This window comes from Suricata suricatta, chromosome 1 (genome assembly GCF_006229205.1).
Source record: "Suricata suricatta isolate VVHF042 chromosome 1, meerkat_22Aug2017_6uvM2_HiC, whole genome shotgun sequence".
Classification (NCBI taxonomy): Eukaryota; Metazoa; Chordata; class Mammalia; order Carnivora; family Herpestidae; genus Suricata; species Suricata suricatta.
Genome location: NC_043700.1, coordinates 50852732 through 50876512, shown reverse-complemented (window position 1 = coordinate 50876512; position 23781 = coordinate 50852732). Strand labels below are relative to the sequence as shown.

The following is a 23781-nucleotide window of genomic DNA, read 5'->3' as shown; positions in this document are numbered from 1 at the left end:
TAGTTAGTTCCTCCTTTGGATATTTGCACAGTTAGCTCTTTCTTATACTTAAATTTTGCCACTTGAGACAACTTATCTGTATTCTTTATCAAAGCACCACTGTAGCTTCAGCATCTGGTTGAATTTCTGGCATATTGTGTCTGTTCAATAAATATTTTTTATTAAATGGAAAAAAATAAATGATTAAATTCTTTGTTTTTATGAAACAGATATTAATGAGGCCTGATTTATGAGAGAATTCATTGTAAAAGATTTGTTCTTTGTGTTGTATAGTCTATATGTTTGGAGAATCATATACTAACAAATATCCATCATTATAATGTCATTTTCACTGCTTTAAAGATTGGCTGTGCTGTACCTATTTATCCCCACCCCACCCCACCCCAGCCACCTCTAGGAAGCACTGATCTTGCTATTATCTCTATACATTTGCTTTAATGTGTCCTTTCGAAGTGGCCTACAATTCAGATAGGTCAGATAGATTTTTGTGCTCTTGCTTTGCAAACTACACATTCACCAACATTTGCTTGAATCTTCCAAATTTGATATACAAGGTTGGGGGATTTTTAAAGTAATGAAGGATATCATAAAAACATTATATTGGCTACTACTAAATAGCTCTTTAAAAAGAATATATTAAATATCTGTTAGATTTTGAATACTACACATGAAAACAGTGTCACAAATTTTTCAGTGTATTTTTGAGCACTAAATGTATTGCCCTCACCTTGCTAGCTAAGAAATCCATAAAATATGGCAGTGTCAATACCTGCTGCTCTCAGAGCTAAAGAATCTAATATGTGTCATTTCTTTCAACCAAGACTTTGGGAATTTAGTACTATAAAACAAATAATTTACCCCTTCTTTGGGATGGTTGTTTACATATAGATGGCATATAATGTTACAAAATAGAATGAAAAGTTATCTTTATTTAGGATATATTCATTCATTTAATGAATATTTACTGAGCATATAACTCTATTTGCTCACTGAATTCCAGAAAGTGGCAAATTAAAGAAGGACTCACAGAAGAAGTGATCCTGCAATGACTAAGCAGACAGGGTTTGATAGGGTTTGATAGAACATTTTAGAAGGAGGAAAGTGTAAATTTTTTTAAAGTTAACTACAAAGAGTTCTCTATGCCCCAAGTCATGGGTATGGTGACAGGAAAAGGTATAATAAAGAGAGGAAAATCAAGAACTTTTTTGTAGTTAAAAAAATATATGGTAAGGAAGAGTAGAATTATGTATCCCAACCTTAAAATCTATGCATATTTCTTAAAATATATATTTTTCTTTAACAATCCCCCTATTAATTTTTATTCATTTACTTATTGAAACAGATTGAAACAGTTGATATCATACTGACAACTTTGAAGTAATACATTATATATGTATAACTAATGGTTCTACACATAATTCTTCCTTGTACAGTGATGGTAAGAAAATTAGATCCTCTAGGAGGAAACCTCCATAAAGAAAGTCAGGTTGATGCAGAGAAGTTGATGAACAATCCTGTTTCCTCATTGTTGTATCATTGTCATCCATTGTTATGGATATAGCCTGAATGGTCCCAAAGACTGCTTGATTGAGCATAAGGCAAGACTAGTTGAAAGAAAGGCACTATAGAAGAAATTCCTAAAAGTATAGAGGCAATAATCAGACAAGACCATAAGTCACTGGGTGGACCATCACATATTGATAGTGGAAGCCTCTCACATATCAAGGATTGTAAGAAACATACGTATTAGGCTAAGTTGAGGAAATGTTGAATCCCTGAAAAGATATGCCCTTGTCACCTACATTCTTTCAGTATTTCCTTATTAGTATTTTGATAACATTGTATGTCTAATGAATGTGTATTATTCTCTAAAAGAGGAGACTCTCACAAACACTTAGACAAGATGAGGACTTAAAGCTTCTATCTGATAGAATTTCATATATGCCTCAAATATTTGGGCTATCATATAAGGTTTGTTTCACTAGGGATTTGTTTTGTACATGGATCAGTGTTCTTTCTGAGTACTTAAAATTGCCTCATCGGTTGCTCACATTTTTTAGAGTTAAATCTTCTAACATATATGGTCTAATATATAAAATTCCACTAATGTGTATAAGTATTTTCAAAGTTTCTAGACTAAAATATGTGATACATAATTTTTCTTCAAATAAATAAAACGACTTAAAATTTAGAGGTCCAAGAAATAAGTATAAACTCAAATGCTAAACCAATCCTATATAACAGGATTCTTCTTAACTATTTGCTGCTCAATAAAAACAAAATTAACACAATGACTAACATATTCTATCTGGGTAAATGCTTAGAAAAATGGATATTATCAATCAACTGTGGGAAAAAACCAAGGCTATTTATTTAATAACATTAGCTAAACTGATCCTCATACTCATTATTCTAATCTGGCCTACAATGTAAAGAAAATTAATAGATCAAATTTTTTCTCATTATACTTATGAGTGTTTTGTTACTTTGGTCTTCTAATATCCTGGTAATAAAATGTTACTACATAGTCATTTATTTAAGTTAAAAAGAAAATGAAATGCTCATGTTCAAATTTGTCCTATGAGGATAATTTGAAGTCAAAAAAATTGAAAAAGATCAGTGAGGGGGCATTGCTGACCTGGACTATTAAAATGGAAAGTCTAATGGAAAGACACCAACAGATACCAAACTGTCATACACACCCAGAGAAACACTCTGCTCCACAGCTAGCCTCCAAGATTAGAGGACTCATAAATAACTAATATTTCTGTAGATGACTCCAACCAGCTTGCAAAGGCAGACTTCTTAGATAACTTGGATAATTGGCTGATAGTCAATATAGCTATTAAATTTATGCCTATGTTTTTTACATTGCCAAATCTCTTTCTAAATGTTATTTTTATCTTTATTTGCTAACAATCTCACAATGGTTTTCCTCATACAGGAAGAAAATTTGTGTGCAGATCCTAAAGAACTTGAGTTTTCTTTGGCATTTAGAGTTATGTACTCACTGATGGTCTGAATTTTTAGAAAAAGTTTTATAATAGAGGTGGACTTTTTTCTGGACCTAAAGATATTTGAGTATTCAAAAATATGGCTGATGAAGAAATAATCTGGAAACTATAGAATGATATTAGTAAAAGTACTGAAGTTGAAGGGGGTGTACTCATAAAGAATATAGGGTGAGAGTAAAGAAACTTGTCTGACTTATTGATGTTGAAGATAGATCAGAAATGTGTATAGAACTGAGAGATTCTTATTGCTAAGCAACTAAATCCGGAACTTAAAATGAGAGAAATATGAGGGCAGGATTTACATTTTCCTTTGCCATGCGAGGTATCAAATATGTCTTTGTTCATAAAAATGGGTGATATGAACCAAATATAACAAATGTCATAGGCAGAAACAGTTGTGAAAAACACTAATTCTTTTGATGATAAGTTATTAAGGTTTGTGGAAACTACTAATTCTTGTGATGATGAGTCATTAAAGAAGTTTGACCAGGAAGGAAAGAAGTACTAAGTATACACATGCGCAAACATATACACACACGTTGTCAGAATATTTTGTGGCTGAGTTTTCAGATTCTGTTGAGAACATGGGCCTTTAATATTTTCTAGTCTATTCTTGATGTTATTTTGGATCGATTACATTGCCTTTTAAAATAGGCTTTGACTCATGGACCTTCTGTTGCTTAGTCAATTAAGTCTCCAACTCTTGATTTTGGCTCAGTCATGAGATCAAGCCCCACATATCTGGCTCCATGCTGAGTGTGGAGCCTTCTTAGGATTCTCTCTCTCTCTCTCTCTCTCTCTCATTATATATATATATATATATACACACACACACATATATATATACATATATATAATAGGCTCATATATATATAATAGGCTTATATATACATACATATAATAGGCTTATATGTATATAAAATAAGCTTTGACATATATATTGATATATATTATATAATATATGTTATATATATGTGTGTATATATATAATAGGCATTGACGTACAATTTGGGAAATACTGAACTGGATTACAGAAAAGAATAAGAGGGGGAATAGTATTTAGGATAGATACTTTGATGTATTTGAAGCACCAGTCCACATTACCCAAGACAACTTGATAGTTCTTCAGATATTGTAGTTTCTGGATCCTTAATATAATGTAATATACAAAAATTCACTAAAATACTTTTGGAGACTGTTCTTTTCTTAATATCCTTTTACAGCATGAAATCTAAGGAATAAATTTCTTTTATTAATGTGGTCTATCACATTGATTGATTTGTGAATACTGAACAAGACCTGTAGCCCAAGAATAAATCCCACTTGATCATGGTGATCATTCTTTTGATGAATGCTTTTGATGTCCTGTGAAATTCAATTTGCTAGTATCTTGTTGAGAATTTTTGCATCCAGTTTCATCAGGGATATTGGCCTTTTTTCCTTTTTAGTGGGATCATTGTCTGGTCTTGGAATCAAGGTAACATTGGCTTTATAAAATTAGTTTGGCAGCTTTCTCTTCATTTCTACTTTTTGGAACAGTTTGAGGATAATAGGTTTTAACTCTTCTTTGTTGAAAGGATTACCCTGGGAAGCCATCTGGCCCAGGACTCCAATTTATTGGGAGATTTTTGATAATCAGTTCAATTTCTTTGTTGGTTATGGGACTGATCAAAATCTCTATTTCTCCTGTTTAAGTTTTGGTAATTCATGAATGTCTGGGAATTTGTCTATTTCTTCCAGATTGCCCCATTTTTGGGAAAATAATTTTTCAAAGTATTCTTGTATAATTTTTTGTATTTCTGTGGTGTTGGCTGTGATTAAATAGGGTTATTAGTATTTTTGCTATTTAGCTGTAAGTAACTCACGTATTTTGTAAACTTAATTCCTTGTCAGAATTTGGATTGCAGATATTTTATCTTATTCTATAGTTGCCCTTTTATTTGTTGATTGTTCTTTTTTATGTGCAGAAGCTTCTTAGTCTGATGTACTCCCTTTGTCTATATTTGCTTTTTTTTTTTTTTTTTTTTTTTTTTTTTTTTTTTTTTTGCCTGTGCTTTGGTGTCATATCTGTGAAATCTCTGCCAAGACCAAAGTCATGAAGATTTTCCTCTGTTTTCGTCTAGAATTTTACAGTTTCAGTTATGAGATTTAAGTCTATATGTAATACATTTTGAGCTAATTTTGTGTATAGTGTAAGATAGCAGTTTAATTTCATTCTTTTGCATGTGGATATCCACTTTTCCCAACACCATTTGTTGAAGAGATTCTCCTTTATATGTTGATAGTATTCTTGGTAACCTAATCAATGATGGGTTGATTACATACATGTGGATTACTTTCTAGTCTCTCTGTTCTGTACCATCGGTCTTCTGTTTGCCTTTATGATGGTACCATATTGTTCTGATTACTGTAGCTTTGTAATATACTTATGATTCAGGACATTAGATATCTTTTGCTTTATTTTTTCTTAAGATGCATTTGGCTATTTGTTGTCTTTGGGGTTTCATATGAATTTTAAGATCATTTTTTCAATTTCTGTAAAATTTCAATAAAGAAAAAATTTTTAAATATTTATTTATTTATTTAGAAAGAGGGGATAGGGACAGAGAGAAAAGGAGAGAGATAATCCTAAGTAGGCTCCACACTGTTAGTGCGGAGCCTGATTTGGTGTTTGATACCATGAACTTTATTTTTTTTAAATAGTTTATTGTCAAATTGGTTTCCATACAACACCCAGTGCTTTTCACCACAAGTGCCCTCCTCCATCACCACCACCTCTTTCCCCCACCTTCCCCTTCAATCCTCAGTTCATTTTCAGTATTCGATAGTCTCTCAAGTTTTGCATCCCTCTCTCTCCCCAACTCTCTTTCCCTCTTCCCCTCCCCCTGGTCCTCCATTAGGTTTCTCCTGTTCTCCTGTTAGACCTATGAGTACAAACATATGGTGATACCATGAACTTTAGATCATGACCTGAGACAAAATCAAGAGTCAGATGTTTTTGCTTTTGTTTTTGTTTTATAAGCATATCTCTTTTTTAAATTATAGTTTATTGTCAAGTTGGTTTCCATATAACACCCAATGCTCTTCCCAACAAATGTACTCCTCCATGACCATCACCCATTTTCCCTTCTCCCTCAAGCCCCATCAACCCTCAGTTTGTTCTCAGTATTTAAGAATCTCTTATCATTTGCTTTCCTCCCTCTCCTTAGCTATTTTTTCCCTGTCCCTCTCCTATGGTCCTCTGTTAAGTTTCTTCTGTTCCACATCTGAGTGAAAACATATGGTTTCTGTCTTTCTCTGCCTGACTTATTTCACATAACATAATACCCTTGAGTTCCATCCACATTGCTACAAATGGCCAGATTTCATTCTTTCTCATTCCCATGCAGTATTCCATTGTATATATAAGCTACATCTTCTTGATCCATTCAACAGCTAATGGACATTTAGGCTGTTTCCATGATTTGGCTATTGTTGAAAGTGCTACTATGAACACTGGGATACATGTGCCCCTATGCATCAGCACTCCTGTCTCCCATGGGAATTCCTAGCAGTGCTATTGCTGGGTCATAGAGGAATTCTATTGTTAATTTTTCAAGGAAGCTTCACACTGTTATACCAGTTTACATTCCCACCAATGATGTAACAGGGTCCCCTTTTCTCCACATCCTCGCCAGCATCTATAGTCTCCTGATTTGTTCATTGTAGCCACTCTGACCAGCGTGAGGTGGTATCTCAGTGTGGTTTTGATTTGTATTTCCCTGATGAGTGACGTTGAGCATCGTTTCATGTGTCTGTTGACTATCTGGATATCCTCTTTGGAGAAGTGTCTGTTCATGTCTTCTGCCCATTTCTTCACTGCATTATTTGTTTTTCAGGTATGGCATTTGGTGAGTTCCTTTTAGATTTTGGATACTAGCCCTTTATCTGATATGCCATTTACAACTATCTTTTCCCATTACATCAGTTGCCTGTTAGTTTTGTTGATTGTTTCCTTTGAGGTGCAGAAGTTTTTATCTTGATGAGGTCCCAATAGTCCATTTTTCTTTTTGATGCTTTTGTCTTTGGAGATGTGTCAAGTAAGAAATTGCTGTGGCTGAGGTCACGGAGGTTGTTTCCTGTTTTTTCCCCTAGGGCTTTGGTGATTTCCTGTCTCACATTCAGGTCCTTCATCCATTTTGAGGTTTTTTTTGTGTATGTTGAAAGAAAATGGTCTAGTTTCATTCTTCGGCATGTTGCTGTCCAGTTCTCCCAGCACCACCTGTTAAAGAGGCTGTCTTTTTTCCATTGGGTACTCTTTCCTGCTTTGTCAAAAATTAATTGGCCATTCATTTGTGGGTCCAATTCTGGGTTCTCTATTCTATTCCATTGGCCTATGTGTCTGTTTTTGTGCCAATACCATACTGTCTTGATGATGATAGCTTTGTAATAGAGGCTAAAGTCTGGATTGTGATGCCTCCCATTTTGCTTCTCTTCTTCAATACTTTGGCTATCCAGGGTCTTTTGTGGTTCCTTACAAATTTTAAGATAGTTTATTCTAGCTTTGAGAAGAATGATGGTGCAATTTCTATTGAGATCTCACTGAATGGTCAATCACTTTGGGTAGTATTGACATTTTAACAATATTTATTCTTCCAATCCATTAGCATGGAATGTTTTTCCATTTCTTTGTGTCTTACTCAATTTCTTTTATAAATTTTCCATAGTTCTCAGCATACAGATCTTTTACATCTTTGGTTAGATTTATTCCTAGATATTTTATGGTTTTGGATCCATGAATTCAGCAAAGTTGCAGGGTACAAAATCAATGTACAGAATTCAGTTGCATGTTTATATACCAATATTGGTGTATAAAAAGAAATAAAGAAACTGATCCCATTCACAATTGTACAAAAGAGTCAGATGTTTAACCAACCCAGGTGTCTCCAATAGAGATTTTTGATACAGATAGCATTAAATATTTAGATTCTGATGGGTAATGTGGACAATTTCACAATAGTAAGTCCTCTGATTCACAGATTTAGGATGTCTCTCAATTGGTTTGTGTTCTCTTTAATTTCATTTATATATGCCTTATAGATTTTAGTGTACAAATCTTTTACCTATTGAAATTTATTTCTAAACATTTTATTCCTTTTACACAACTGTGAGATTGTTTCCCTAATTTCCTTCCGGATTATTTATTGTTGATGCATTGTAATGCAACTAACTTTCATGTTAATTTTGTGTTCTGCACCTTTAATGAATTCCTATATTATTTTTTATGGTTGTTTTCCTGAAAGGAATTTTAATGGCTTTCCATGAGGATCATGTTGGCTGCCAACAAAAGACAATTTCACTTCTTCATTTCCAGATTGGATGCCTTTTATTTATTTATTTTTTCTGTCCTAATTGTTCTGGCTGGGACTTCCACTACCATGTTGAACAGGGAGAGTGAGAATGGGCATTCTTGTTTTGCTCCTTATCTTGGAGGAAAAGCTTTCCTTTTTTCACAATTGAGTATAATGTTAGATGGATTTTCATGTATAACCTTTAATATGCTTAGATAATTCCTTCTATTGCTAGTTTTTTGAGAGTTTTTATCATGGAGGTGTGTTGAATTTTGTCAAACACTTATTCTGGATCTTTTTAAATGATCATGATTTTATCTCTAATTTTTATATATAACAAACTCTGCATCCCATGGATAAATACCTCTTGATCATAGTGTATGAATGTTTCTAGTAGTCCTTTATTATATCTCTTTTATTTCTGATTTTGCTTATTTGAGCCTTCTTTCTTTTCTACTTGCTGAGTCTAGCTAAAAGTTTATCAATTTTGCTTTATTTCTTTCAAAGAACCAGCTCTTAGTTTCTATGATGATCTATTGTTTTGTATTTTAAGTCTCTATTTCATTTATTCCTATTCTGATCTTCATTATTTTCTTCTTTCTACAGCTTTCAGTTTTGTTTGTTCTTTTTCTAGTTCCTTGACATGTATAATTAAGTTATTTGAGATTTTCCTTATTTCTTGAGGCATCTTTTACTATAATAATCTTTACTTTTAGTACAACTTGTCTTGTATCCCATAAAGTTTAATATGTGTTTTCATTTATATTTGTATCAAGGTCTTTTCTCATTTATTTTCTGATTTCTTTATTGATCCATGTTGTTCCAGAATGTTTTAATTTTGCAACCTATCTGTGAATTTTCTACTTTTCCTTCTGCTTTTGATGTCTAGTTTTATTTCATTGTGGTTATAAAAGATACCTTGGTGAATTTCAATCTTACACTTGTTGAGATTTGTTTTGTGACCAAATATGTGATCTGTTCTGCAGAAATATCCATGGTTACTTGAGAAAAATGTGTATGCTGCTGCTGTTGGGTGGAACATTCTGTATAGGACTCTTAGATCAATTTGGTCTATAGTGCTACTTAAATCCTTTATTTTCTTGGGGCGCCTGGGTGGCTCAGTTGGTTAAGTGTCCAACTTTGGCTCAGGTCATGATCTCTAGGTTTGTAGGTTTGTAGGTTTGTAGGTTCGTAGGTTCAAGCCTTTTGTTGAGCTCTGTGCTGACAGCTCAGAACCTGGAGCCTGCTTCAGTTTCTGTGTCTCTCTCTCTCTCCCTTGCTCAATGTCTGCCTCTCTCTGTCTCTCAGCAATAAATAAATGTTAAAAAAAAACATTTTAATCCTTTACTTCCTTGTTTATATGTACTCTGGAGTTTCTATCATGTATTGAAAGAGGAATATTGAAGTCTCCTACTACTCTTTTACATAGTTAGATGCTCTGGTGTTGGATGCATATATATGTGTATATGTATAAATCTTTTAGGGCAGTTTTGACTTAAACTCTGTTCTGTCAAATATAAGTGTAGTCATTCCTGATCTTTTGGTGTCCATTTACATGGAATATCTTTTTCCAATATTTATTTTTAGCTTGTGTTTTTCTTTAATCTAAAGCAAGTTTTCTCCTACAAGGTATATATTGAATCTTATTTTTTAAATCCATTCAGTCACTTTATGAATTTTGATGGAGTTTAGTCCATTTATATTGTAAGTTATTGTCAATAAGGAATAATTTGATATTGATATTTTGTTACTTTTCTATTAATCTTATTTTTTTTCTTTTCTTGTCTCCTTTTGTGTTTCATTGATTTCGTGTGTGTGTTGATATTTATTGAATACTTTCTCTTTTTCTCTTGTGTAACTTCTACAGTGTGTGTGAGTATGTGTGCACATGCATATGTGTTTGTTTGCAAACGTGCACACATGCAGTTACTTGGAGCTTATACAGCACATCTTATAGTTAAGATATTCTGATAACAACTTAAGCTCAAATGCATACTAAAACTCTACACTTTATCTTCTCTTCAAATAACATTTTATATTATTGTTACAATTTGCATCTATTCTTATTGTGTGTGTTTTGACAAGTTTTGCAGGTATAGTTACTTTGACTACTTTTGTCTCTTAACTTTTGTACTAGAATTAAAAGTGATTTACGCACCACAAAGTATACCATGTCCAAATATATGTGTGTGTGCGTATATATGTGAATATATATAAATACATATTTATGTATGACTATAAATGTATTTATATTTATCTATTCTATTTCTTTGCTATCATGTTGCTATTTAGCATCCTTTTATTTCAACTAGAAAATCTCATTTTAGCATTTCTTGGAAGGCAGTTCTAATGGTGATAAACTCTTTTAGTTTTTATTTGGGCATATGTTTATGTCTCTCTTCTATATTTTATTAATTTTTAAAATTATTTTTGATATTTATTTATGTTTGAGAGAGAAAGAGAGAGGGACAGAGTGTGAGCCGGGGAGGGGCAGAGAAAGAAGGAGACACAGAATCAAAGCAGACTCCAGGCTCTGAGCTGCCATCACAGAGCCCAACACAGGGCTCAAACTTATGGACCACGAGATTATGACCTGAGCCAAAGTCAGACATTCAACCTACTGAACCAGCCAGACACCACGAGTCTCCTTTATTTTAAAAAACAATTTCACCAAGTATAATCTTCTTCATTGGCAGGTGTTTTTTTTCCTTTAAACTTTTTGACTACATCATCTCACTCTCTCCAAATCTGAAACATTTCTGTTCAAAATTTCACTCATAGTCTAGGTGATTCTTTTATGTGTGACATATTGCTCTCTTGCCACTTTCAAATTTTTTGTCTTTGACCTTTTCTAATTTGATTATAATAAGACTTGTTGTAGATTTCTTTGGGCTCCTATTATTTGAGATATTTTGGGTTTTGTGCATCTGGATGCTGATTTCATCCTTTGGGTTTGGGAAAATCTCAGCCATTATGTCTTTGAATTAGTTTTCTAGTATTTTCTCATTCTGCAACTTCTGTCATGTGTATCATGGTCTTGTTGGTGTTCTATAAGTCCTTTGCTTTCTTCGTTTTGTCCAGTCTTTTTTCTCCCTTTTGACTAAATAATTAGCCATGACTTTTCTTGGAGTCCACTGATCTTTTCTTCTGTTTGATCTAGACTGATGCCCTTTCTGGACTACCTGGTATAATTGGGCCATGCTCAGATTTGGAGACAGGAAAAGCAGAAGCCAGCTTCTGTCTCTTTATGTCATTTGGTGGAAGGGTAGGAGAGTTCAGACTTTATGACAGATGTTCCTATTCTCTGCCATGTTGTTGAGCTGAAAGTGGGTCAGGGTGTTCAGAGTGTTGGGATTTTGCTGCTGCCTCTGAAAGCAAATTGATTAACTAGATATCTGGATATTGATTAGGGTTAGGCTATTATATTGTCAGGGTTAGGCTATTATATTGTCATAGTAAGTGAATTAAACATTCCACCAGTGCACTGATTATGGACCGTGTTTTGTATTGGCCTATTAGTCTCTGAAGTTTCCACTCTGAATCATACATGTGTCTTGGTCCGAGGACAAGTGCTGGGACACCTCACCGGGTTGTTGTTGTTGCTGTGCTTTTCCATTTTCCATCATTTGTCTAGAAAGCGCAAGTTATTCTTGACTTTTTGGTCTATGCCTGCTGGTTGTTCTGCATTAAAGACCTCTCCAGTACCTAGTTTGAAATATATACATGAGACATTAAAAGGAATCTCAGTGAATTCACCTGGTATCATCCGTCAAGTTTGAGGTCTCTAGCCAGTCTACCTTTTGAAAAATTTTTTTTGTTTTTTATTTATTTTTGAGAGAGAGAGATAGCACAAGCAGGGGAGGGTCAGAGACAGAGGGAGACACAGAATCCGAAGCAGGCTCCAGGCTCTGAGCTAGCTGTCAGCACAGAGCCCGACGTGGGGCTTGAACCCACGAACCCGTGAGATCATGACCTGAGTTGAAGCCAGAAGCCGGACGCTTAACCGACTGAGCCACCCAGGTGCCCCGAGCCAGTCTGCCTTTTGATTTTTAGTTTTCAGAGTTTGTATTATTTTTTCATTGAATTATTTTCAGGGCACTTAGTTATACTGAGATGGAACCAGCAGGGAAACTGAGTTTATGTGACCTTGTTCTAGAAACAAAATTGACCAAATTTTTTGAATAATGTTCTGTATTAAAAATGTAATAAAGTATAAATACTATTGAGTAAACATTCTAAGGAACAATAAAAGCCTAATCAACCATTTTTTTTTATTATACAAAGAGTTAAGATAAGCATTAGAGGAGATACTAACATTTGTGAAAGACACAAATAATACTCTTGAGTATTTCTAATCTGACAAGCTTAGTAAGAGAATAATGTAAGGAAGAAAAAAGAAATGAAAATAAACCTTTTTGCCTCAGGAAAGTATGTGGTAAGCACCATGAAAAAGATTAACAAATAATATGAGTGCTTTTTTAAAAAAGTTGTCTCTTAAGTAATCAGTTGAGTTTGAAAAAAAAAGAGGTATTATTACTTATGCCAATTTAACATGTATAAATTGGGACAATCTCAGCAACATACGGTCACCTTACCTTAAGACTAACCTTTTGTTTTAACAATTTATTTTGGAAGTGTTCATGCATACGCATATTTATAGAATAGTACAATAAAATCTTACTTTCCCATCATCTAGGCTTAATAACTACAAATCTATGGCCAGTTTTCATTCTTCTATATACCCTGAGCCCCTCTTTGCTCTGTTAATACTTAGGAGCAAATTCTAGAAAGTTTCCTGAGTAAAACACTAACTTTTATTGCATGCCTTTCTCTTTTCTTCACGAGGCATAACCCCTTCCTTTCATATGTTGCTTTTTCTTTTACTTATAGGGCTGATACTCTAATGGTTCAACTCTGCCAGAACACAGATCCTCAATGATTAGCCCTGCATACTGGCCAGCTCATGATAAGAAGCTGGAGCATCTGGACAAAAATTTCCATAATGGTGACTTCATAATGATTGTGATTAAAAGTCTGCTGTACATGAGGATCATATTTCTGCTACATTGGCTTGGGCTGTTTCTGTCCTTTTGTGGACATACCCAAGCTGAGCATCCCCAATATCATAGTCCTCCAGAAGTGGTGATTCCTTTAAGGATACTTGGCACTAGCAGAGGCATGAAGCCTTCAGGCTGGCTCTCTTACAGCCTACATTTTGGGGGCAAGAGACACATTGTCCACATAAAAGTCAAGAAGTATTTACTGTCCAGACACCTTCCAGTGTTCACCTATACAGACCAGGGTGCTCTTCTTGAGGACCAACCTTTTGTTAAGAATGACTGCTACTATCACGGTTATGTGGAGGGGGACCCAGAGTCCCTGGTTGCCCTCAGTTACTGTTTTGGTGGCTTTCAAGGATTGTTACAGATAAATGGCATTGCTTATGAAATTAAGCCTGTGACTTTTTCTACAAAATTTGAACATCTGGTATATAAAATGGAGAGTGAGGAGACCCAATTCCTAACCATGAACTCTGACTTCATGCGAGAGAAAATCGTTCCCCAATGGGAGTCTCAAGAGATTAATAATTCTACACAGAAACAAAGTTCTTACATGGGCTGGTGGCTCCATATGTTTGTTATTGAAATAGCAGTGGTGGTGGACCATACTCTATATCTTCATATAAAAAAGAACATTTCAAAGTTTACTCAGGAACTATATGCTATGGTAAATATAGTGGATTCCATTTATGATGTCATGGGTCTTAAATTGTTATTGTTTGGTTTAGAGTTCTGGACTGATAAAAACTACATTGAAGTAAATGATATAAGAAGATCTCTGAGATATTTTTGCCTTTGGAAAAAGGAAAACCTTGATTTCCGCCTACCACATGATACTGTACATCTTTTTATAAATCAGTCAGTACGAGGAATGAGTGGTTTAGGCTATGTCCAAGGATTGTGTAAATCACACCTTAATTGTGCAATTGTTACTAATGTAGAAAGAACCTTGGGCATTGTTGCAATTGGAATGGCTCATCATATTGGCCATAATTTGGGTATGACTCATGATACTGAGTTTTGTACATGTGCGCTGCCTAAATGTATAATGCATCCTTCAAACCCACCAATAACTAAATTTAGCAATTGCAGTTATTCTTATTTTTGGAAATATTCTATACAGGAGGCAAAATGTTTGTTCTACACTATATACACAAAGGACCTGTTTGCACAGGCACGTTGTGGGAATGGTGTTGTTGAAGATGAAGAGGAGTGTGACTGTGGACCTTTACAGAGTTGTGCAAAAGATGCCTGCTGTCTATCAAACTGCACTTTGAGTTTTGGGTCTACATGCAGTTTTGGGCTTTGTTGCAAGGACTGCCAATTATTACCATCAGGAACAGTATGTAGAAAGCAGGTCAATGAATGTGATCTTCCAGAGTGGTGCGATGGTATATCCCACATGTGCCCAGATGATGTCTATGTGGAGGATGGAATTCCCTGTAATGAAAGTGCCTATTGCTATGCAAAGAAATGTAATGACCGCAATGAGCAGTGTAAGCAGATTTTTGGCCAAGAGGCAATGAGTGCCGATCAGAGTTGCTACAAACACATAAACACTGTTGGTGACCGTTTTGGTAATTGTGGTCTCAAAAATGCTTCATATATAAAATGTAGTATCTCAGACAGCCTGTGTGGCAGAGTTCAGTGTAAGAATGTGAAAGAAATTCCCACTCTGAATGAGCATTCTACTGTGCATCAGGTTCGCTTCAATAATAACACCTGTTGGGGTGTTGACTATCATCCTGGGATACCCATACCCGATATTGGTGAAGTGATAGATGGCACAGAGTGTGGCCCAGAACATCTCTGCATTGACAGGCAGTGTGTCCATATATCTCGCTTGGATAGTAGTTGTTCACCTATGTTCTGTAACATGAGGGGTATTTGCAACAATAAACATCACTGCCATTGCAACCGTTTGTGGGATCCACCCAACTGCCTAAAACGGGGCAGTGGAGGTAGTGTTGATAGTGGACCTCCCCCGAAGAAAGAAAGGATAAAGAGGCGTTATCTGTTGATATTTTCACTATTCTGGTTGCTTCTCTTATTATGTTGTCTTATTTGTCTTTGCATGAAGAAAAAAACAAAGGAAAAGGAAGCTGAACTTGCAAAACAAGCACAAAATGTTCCTTTAAAACAAGTGCAAACAGTTCCTTCAAAACCAATGCAAGAGGTTCCTTCAAAACAGCAAAAGGTTTCGATTCAACCTGCAAAAACAGCACCAATGGTTTCCCCAAAAGCAGTGCAAAACGTTCCTTCAAAACCAGAGAGTAAGTTTCCTTCAAGACAGGAGAGTATGGTTCTTTCAAAACCAGGGAGTAAGGTTCCTTCAAGACAGGAGAGTATGGTTCTTTCAAAACCAGGGAGTAAGGTTCCTTCAAGACAGGAGAGTATGGTTCTTTCAAAAGCAGAGAGTAAGGTTTCTTTAAAACAAGGGAGTAAGGCTCCTTCAAGAAAAGAGAGTAAAGTTGAAACTCAATCTACAAAACAACAAAATGTCCACCCCTCAAAATCACAGCAGAAACTTCAGACCCAGCCTGCAACACCACTGCAAAGACTTCAGAGTCAATCTAACCTATCGCCTCAACAGAATAAAGATGGGAAACAAAGGCCATCAGTAGTAAAAAATGTACCCAAATAAGTATGGATTAAAAAAAGGTCATTCCTGGAATGTTTCTTCATTATTTTAAGTAATTAGAAGATCCTTTTTACCTAAAATTCGTTTCTTTATATTTTCTGGGGACAGGCATGATACATGGGTTGTGTACCAGTTTTTAAGGTACTGTTTCTCAGCTTCAAATCCCCTTCCCATTTCATACACTTCATCTCAGGGATGACATTTCTGCTGTACAAGGCCTTTTTCCTATAGGGATCTGCAATAAGAAGAATGAATGGCAGTTAGGAAATCTGGGCAATCTATTTGGTTCCTGTATGTCAATGTCACCTCAATTACACATTTTACACTGGTAGTTATATTTAATTCATATATTTTTTCACTAAAATATTTTTAAATACTTATTTGTTTGTATACTTATTTATGTATATTTTTTAAATTTACTCCAGACCAACTTCATTGTCAGCCTGAGAGATAACAGCATCACTGTGTTATCCTCAGAATTCTGAGTCTCACATTGTTGAGCTTTCTACCAATATCCCAAATCTTCTGCACCAGCTTAGCATTACCTAGTGTCAGAGTTCTGAGTATCAGATTCAGGCAGTCAGATTTACAGTCTTCTAGAGTTCATTAACCCTCAGGTGCACCCCTTTCTCCTTAGTTCCTTGAATGAAATCACCCTTTTATGGTTATTATTTCATGCCTACTAACCAGTCAGTAGTACAATGTCTCCCTTAACTTTTCTTCTTCTTCAATATCTATTTACCCAAACTTGCACTTAATTCTATCCCTCTAAAATTACTGATGTGGTTTTACTATTTCTTTTTTTTAATATTTTTCTAAAAATTTTTTAATGCTTATTATTTGTTTTTGAGAGAGAGTGAGAGACAAAGTGCAAGTGAAGAAGGGTTAGAGAGAGAGACACGCACAGAATCTGAAGCAGGATGCAGGCTCCACGCTGTCAGCACAGAACCTGACATGGGGCTTGAGCCCACGAACCATGAAATCATGACCTGAGCCAATGTTGAATACCCAACTGATGGAGCCACCCAGGTGCCCCTAAAATTACTGATGTGTTTTTACTTTTTCTGACTGAATCCTGACTGTTATACTACTACTAATCTTGATGTAATGAGGAAAGTGAAAGTCAGATGTCAGAAGGTTTCCTTTGTTTGAGATTTTCTTTACCATTGACCTTTATCATCTTAAATCAATTACTTAAATTTATGTCAATTTCCAACCAAAAAAAAAAAAAAAGAAAGGAAAGGATGATAAGAATTGTCTCTCAATTGTTGGTGTTTCTTTGTTTATAAAATGAGATAAAATTTTTTCAATTCTAGGTAGGTCTTGGTAAGTACGTTTTCCCTCCACTGAAAACAACAATAAAAACAATTGTATAAAACAAACATACCTTTTAATTATATTTTAAAGTTGCAGAAAACTATGAGGGAAATGAAGATTAAAAGACTTAAAAACTACAAAGAATGGAAAACAATTAGAAATATCAGTATTTTCCCCCTGGAACAAAGTCATTGTTCTCTGTAAGGTGATGATCCTGAGTAGAAATTAATGATCCACTTGGCATTCCCATTTAGAATGCTCTGTTGGAGAATGAGGAACCTAAAGTTTCTTAGTGTATAAAAGAGACCAGATTGATAGATTCACTAAATAGGCATCACTTTTAAAGTCAGTTTTCTCTGCAACACATTTGCCGAATTTAGGTCCTTTGTGAAAGGCTGAGGAGACAGGTTGAAGCCTGTAAAGGAAGAAATCTCTGTAATCTTTTGTACCCAGGATTCAAAGACTTGGTGGAAGAGGAGGGTTTCCTTGGGACATATCCTACCTTCCCTTTGCAATGCTGGCTTGTGCTCTGTCTCTATCTCTGTCTCTCTCTCTCTCTCAAAAACAAACAAAGGTAACCATTAAAATGATAAGATTATGTAAATATAAGGAATTGAAGAAAAAAGGCAAGATAAAGTGTATTTAATTACTAAAGATACAGGTAAGTGAACAAATATAATGCAGATATATGAAAATAGACAAAAAAACCTATGATAGCTATAAGGCCTATGTAAAATGAATTGCATTAAGTAGTTAAAAAGTTGACATGTTTCCAAGTATAAAAATCTAGTATTATAAAACCTAGTAGTAAGCTGTTTACTAAAAACACAATTTAAAAATAGAGGGTGTAAAACTTGAAAAACAATTTTTATGCAAGATTAACCAAATTAATTTAGTGTTAATTCCCTTATTATCTGGTAATGAAGACTTTGAGGAACAAAGCATTACTAAAAATAAGGAGGAATATTTTGTAACGATAAAAGGCAAATCATTAGGAGATAGGATGTCCTTAATATGTGAGCATCCACTAATATAACTTCAAATATATAAAGGAGGGCACCTGGGTGGTTCAGTTGATTAAGTGTCTGACTCTTGGTTTCGTCTCATGGCATGATCTCATGGTTGTGAGATGGAACCCAGTCTTCTGCCTGTGTCAGGCTACATGCTAGGTATGGAGCCTGCTTGAGGTTCTATCTCCCCTTCACTCTCTGCCCTTCACCCCCACTTGCACCAGTGCTCTTTCGCTCTCTCTCCTTCAAAATAAACTTTAAAAAACAAACAAAAATCAAATATATAAGGGAAACTAGGGAGATAGAGAAATCCATGATCACCAAGTGGTAGAATTTTAACCCAATCTCTTAATAGTGATAGAAAAAGTAGACAGTATATCTGAAGGATAAGATTTTGGGTATATAATTAACAAACTGGATCTATTACATATATAAGAGAGGAAATACTAAACTCAAAAGTGGCTAAATTAACTCTGATTCATCTGCTCATAGACTATTACTGAATGCCACCTTATGGTGGGCCAGAAAGAAAGCCCCAACAAATTCCATATGGTTTTAATCAAGAAGAGTAGTTTCCTAAACCTTATGAATTTAATCTACAAGTCAATCACATTAAAGATAACAGGATAAAGTTCAATTACCTGGTAAAATTCTGACACTGGTCTCACATTTGATTGCCAACTAAGATTTTGCACCCAGTTCTAATGTAGAACAGCGGTACCCCCTCACCACCAAACAATTCTTTTATACCATCTGGGTAATCTACAGTTCAACTCAATCCTAACACTGCCTACTGAGAGATAGCTCCAGGTCATTCAGGTTAAGGGTTCAGGCTTATAAGATTGCTTGTCCCCTAATTTGTCATCTGCACTTCTGACAGTCCAGCTGTAATTTGGAGGTTCTAATGACTTCCTCCTTGGGCTTGATTAATTTGCTAGAGTTGTTTACAGAAGTCAGAGAAACATTTTACTGACTAGATTATGGTTTTATTATAAAAGGATATAATGCAGGAAGGGATGCATAGGGCGAGGTAAGTAGGAAGGAGAAAGGGGCTTTAACGTCCTTCTCAGGTATGTCACTCTCTAGGTCTCACCATGCATTCACCAATCCAGAAGCTCTCTAAACCTTGTCCTTTTGAGTTTTATGGAGGCTTCATTACTTAGACATGATTAATTGAATCATTGCCCAATGGTAACTGAACTCAACCTCCAGCTCCTCTTTCCTCCATAGAAGTGAGACAGAGTTCTAACTCTCTAATCCCACTGTTGCCTCCCCCTTCAGCCAGATGCCATCTTTAAGTGGTTTCCAAAAGTAGCCTCATTAACGTTACAAAAGACAACCGTATTGCCCACTTTGCTTGAGAAATTTAAGGGTTTAGGAGCTCTGCCAAAAATAATGATGATAACAAAATATTTTTTATTATAAATCACAATATAATATCACACATATATTTTTAATAATTTGTATGTCAATGAGGAATCAAAATAAAAATTAGAAATGTTTTAAAACTAAAATACAAATAACTACAATATATTAAGTTACATAGTCTTCAACTAAAGCAGTCTTTTAGGGAAAATGTAGTCTTATATACCTATGTTTAAAAAAAAATGAAGATGCATTGATTTAACTTTCCATGTCAAAAAACTAGGAAAATAACCACACTTCAGATCTATGGCAATTAGAAGTCATAACAAAACTAGGAGAAAGAGTCAATGAAATTAAAACAAATGCACAATGGAGAAAATCAGCAAAGATAAAATTTGATTAAAATAATTAAAATATTATAAAACCTTCATTTGATTGAGGGAAAAAGTAAAAGAAAGAAAATACAGGTTACCATGAGCAAGAATGAAAAGGGATATCACAAAGGTCATGTATAATAAAAAAATAGGAAGTTTATTTACTAATAAACTTGACAATTTTGATAGTTAAAAAAATTAATTAAACAATCTAAATGACCAGGCCAACATTAGAAATAAATAGTAAAGAGACTGAATTAATGTTCAGAGAATGAACCAGTCCCAGAAGTCCCAGATAACTTTTTCAGTGAAATCTTCCAAAAAAAATATTTTGCAAGAACTTTGGGGAAAAAAAGGAATGCTCAAACTCTATGAGTTATGGGTTATTTTAATTCTCAAACCTGAGAAGGGCAAAATTTGCAAAGCAATTTATCTTATGAGAGTAGACCTAATATTCTTTAAATGTTTCTATGGCAAATAAATTTCAACATTTTTTGTAAACAATAATGTATGATCATAATCAAGTTTTTAAAGTATTTCTTATTCAGAAAACAGTCTGTATGACTTATATTAACAGAGTTCCTGAGAAAATTATATCTCAATAGATGCAAATATTATTTCATTAGGGTCGGTCCTTTGATATGACTGTTGGCAGGAATGTAACTTGAGGGTAGGCACCATGGAAAACAGTAGAAAATTTCTTCAAAAAATTGAAATAGAGCTATCATTTAGCAATCCCACTTCCAGGTGCAGGCATGCCTTGTTTTATTGCACATTGCCTTATTACACTTTGTATATATTCTATGATTCACAAATTGAAGGTTTGTGACAACCCTGAGTCAAGCAAGAATATTGGCACCATTTTTCCAACAGCATATGCTCACTTCATATTTCTGTGTCACATTTTTGGTAACTCTCACAATATTCCAAACTTTTTCATTATAATATTTGACTTGCTGAGATCTCATGATAAAACATTAACAGATAAGGATTTGCTTCTTATGGAGGAATGAAGGAAGTGGTTTGTTAAGGTGCAATCTACTTCTGGTGAAGACAGTGTGAAGATTATTAAAATAACAACAAAGGGCTTAGAATATTACATAAACACTATTGATGGAGCAATTGCAGAGTTTGAGAGGATTGAATACAATTTTGAAAGCTCTGTTACGGATGAAATGCTTTCAAGCAGCAATGCATTCTATAGAGAAATTGTGAAAGAAAAGTCAATTGATCCTGCAAACTTCACTGCTGTCTTATTTTTAGAAATTGCCACACCACCCCAGGCTTCAGCAACCACTATACTGATCCGTCCTTACTGGAGCCATAAGCAAACATTTTTATCTCCTCAGTGTAAAATTTCTCCGATATGCCCTTTAACTAATCAAAAGGAATTCTTGTGTTTATCATATAACATGTGTTCTGTATTGAATAGGTGGTCTTTTTAAGTACTTATGTAATCCCCTCAGTTTCTCACATTTATTAAGAGTCAAATATAGTTGCTTTTCAGGATTTTATCTCTACGTATCAAGGTTTTACTCTGGCCCAAATTTTCCAGGTTAAAATATGTGATATGCAATTTCTGTGACTGTCCTCCTTTAAAATGAAACAACTTAAACTTTAGAGACTCAACAGACACATGTAAAATCAATGGCTAAAATAATCTTAAGTATGTGAACAGTTTTCAACTAGTTATTGATCACCAAAACAAAAAATAGCATATATCTTTTATACCTGGTTAAAAGCTTGCAAACAAGATGAAATAAACAATACTTATGAAAAGAAATCCATGCAATTAAGTAAAGTTAGCCAAATTAACCCTTCATTTTATCCATTTAATTAAAATTAGAGTTATCCATAGAACTCCCTTATGACCCAGCAATGGCACTGCTAGGGATTTACCCAGGGGATACAGAAGTGCTGATGCATAGGAGCACATGTACCCCAATGTTCATAGCAGCACTGTCAACAATAGCCAAAACATGGAAAGAGCCTAAATGTCCATCACCTGGTGAGTGGATCAAGAAGATGTGGTATATATTCACAATGGAGTACTACATGGCAATGAGAGGGAATGATATATGGCCCTTTGTAGGAAAGTGGATGGACCTTGAGGGTGTCATGCTGAGTGAAGTAACCCAGGCAGAGAAGGACAGATACCATATGTTTGCACTCATAGGTCTAATAGGAGTACAGGACAAACGTAATGGAGGACCATGGGGAGGGGAAGAGGGAAAGAGAGTTAGGGAGAGGGAGGGACGCAAAATCTGAGAGACTATTGAATACTGAAAACAAACTGAGGGCTGAAGGGGGAGGGGGGAAAGAGTTGGTGGTGTTGGAGGAGGGCACTTGTGGGGAAGAGCACTGGGTGTTGTATGAAAACCAATGTGACAATAAACTACTTAAAAAATAATAAACAAAAAAAAGATTAGAGTGTATAGGATATTGGATAAACCCAAAATTTTCACACAATGCATACAGATATTCTCATGCATAAATTCCTCCTACCCATCTAACATCTAGGTAAACTGAATGTTCCTAATGAGGCATTAAATTAAGATGAAGAGATTAAAGCCCTCTTGGTCAAATTTTGTCTTTTTGCTACCTGGTTATGACCAAAGCTATGGAAAAATGAGAAATTCCGGAAATGGTATAGGTCTGTACTTATTTAGACAGAAGAGTAAAGAAAGACATTCTCAGATCATACTGGCAGACAATTCCAGAGAAAACCTCTTCTCTGTCTCAAAGCTAAACCTTCAAGCATAATAAACAGCTAAACTTGTTTCTGTGATTTATCCCAACCAAACTGCTAAATGTAGACTTCCCAGATTAGCATTTTTAACTGCTAGCGAGTCCATTTGCCTATTCAATTTATTCCTACACTATTTTTTTGTTTGCCTCTCCTGAATTTTATTTTTGGTTTTTCTTGCTGACAACAGTTCTCCCTTAGAGATGAAGCATATTTGTGTGCAGATACTTAATGTTTCTGAGATACTGTTTGAGATTAAAAAGAAAGGTAGAAAAGATTATTGATGTCTGTTTTCTTTAGAGAAAGTTCAATAGTGGGGACAAACTTTTTTCTAGACCTTCAAGTGTTTTATTATATGATTTAATGTTAAGGAAACAATCTGAGAATAGGAACACAGTATGAGTGGAAGTACTGAAACTGAAGTGCTTAAATAAGCCTATAAGACAAGGGTAAGAAAGTTAGTTGGATTTATTCATATTGAGAAGAAATTGGAAGTACAACTATAATGGGGTGGTGAAGTCACAATTGGGAGGGACTTTAGCCAGTTGCCATGGTGTGTGAAACTGAGAAAGTCTTGTTGCTAAGCAGCTAAATCTTGATCTTAATCAAATGAGAAGCACAGGGGAAGATATTTATATTTTCCTTTGTCATGTAAGGTCTCCAATAAAAATCTTTGTCCACAAGATTGGTGAGACAAATTATAAGTATAAGGACTATAGTTGGAAAGGATCATGAAAACCTCACTAATTTTTTTTTCTGGTAAGTCATGCAAGAAGTTTAGCTGTGAAAGAGAGAAGCATCCAGTATTTGTGCATGCATGAATATATTTGTGCATAATGAATATATGAACACACACATACACACATACAGCAGGATTCTTTCTTGCCAAGTGTTCATATCCTGTTTAGGATTCATGCCATTTAA

The 23781-nt window shown here is 34.8% G+C and overlaps 1 protein-coding gene across 2 annotated transcripts in view; it reads left to right on the top strand.

The window, feature by feature from the left end:
* Nucleotides 1–16078, top strand: part of ADAM29 (ADAM metallopeptidase domain 29) — a 42480-nt gene extending 26402 nt beyond the window's left edge. For both annotated transcript variants that reach the window (XM_029947931.1, XM_029948006.1), the window contains exon 2: nucleotides 13235–16078. In XM_029947931.1, the coding sequence (XP_029803791.1) occupies nucleotides 13280–16048 (2769 nt within the window). In that variant the 5' untranslated portion in view covers nucleotides 13235–13279 and the 3' untranslated portion in view covers nucleotides 16049–16078. The remainder of the gene's footprint in view (nucleotides 1–13234) is intronic.
* Nucleotides 16079–23781: the final 7703 nt, after the last annotated feature.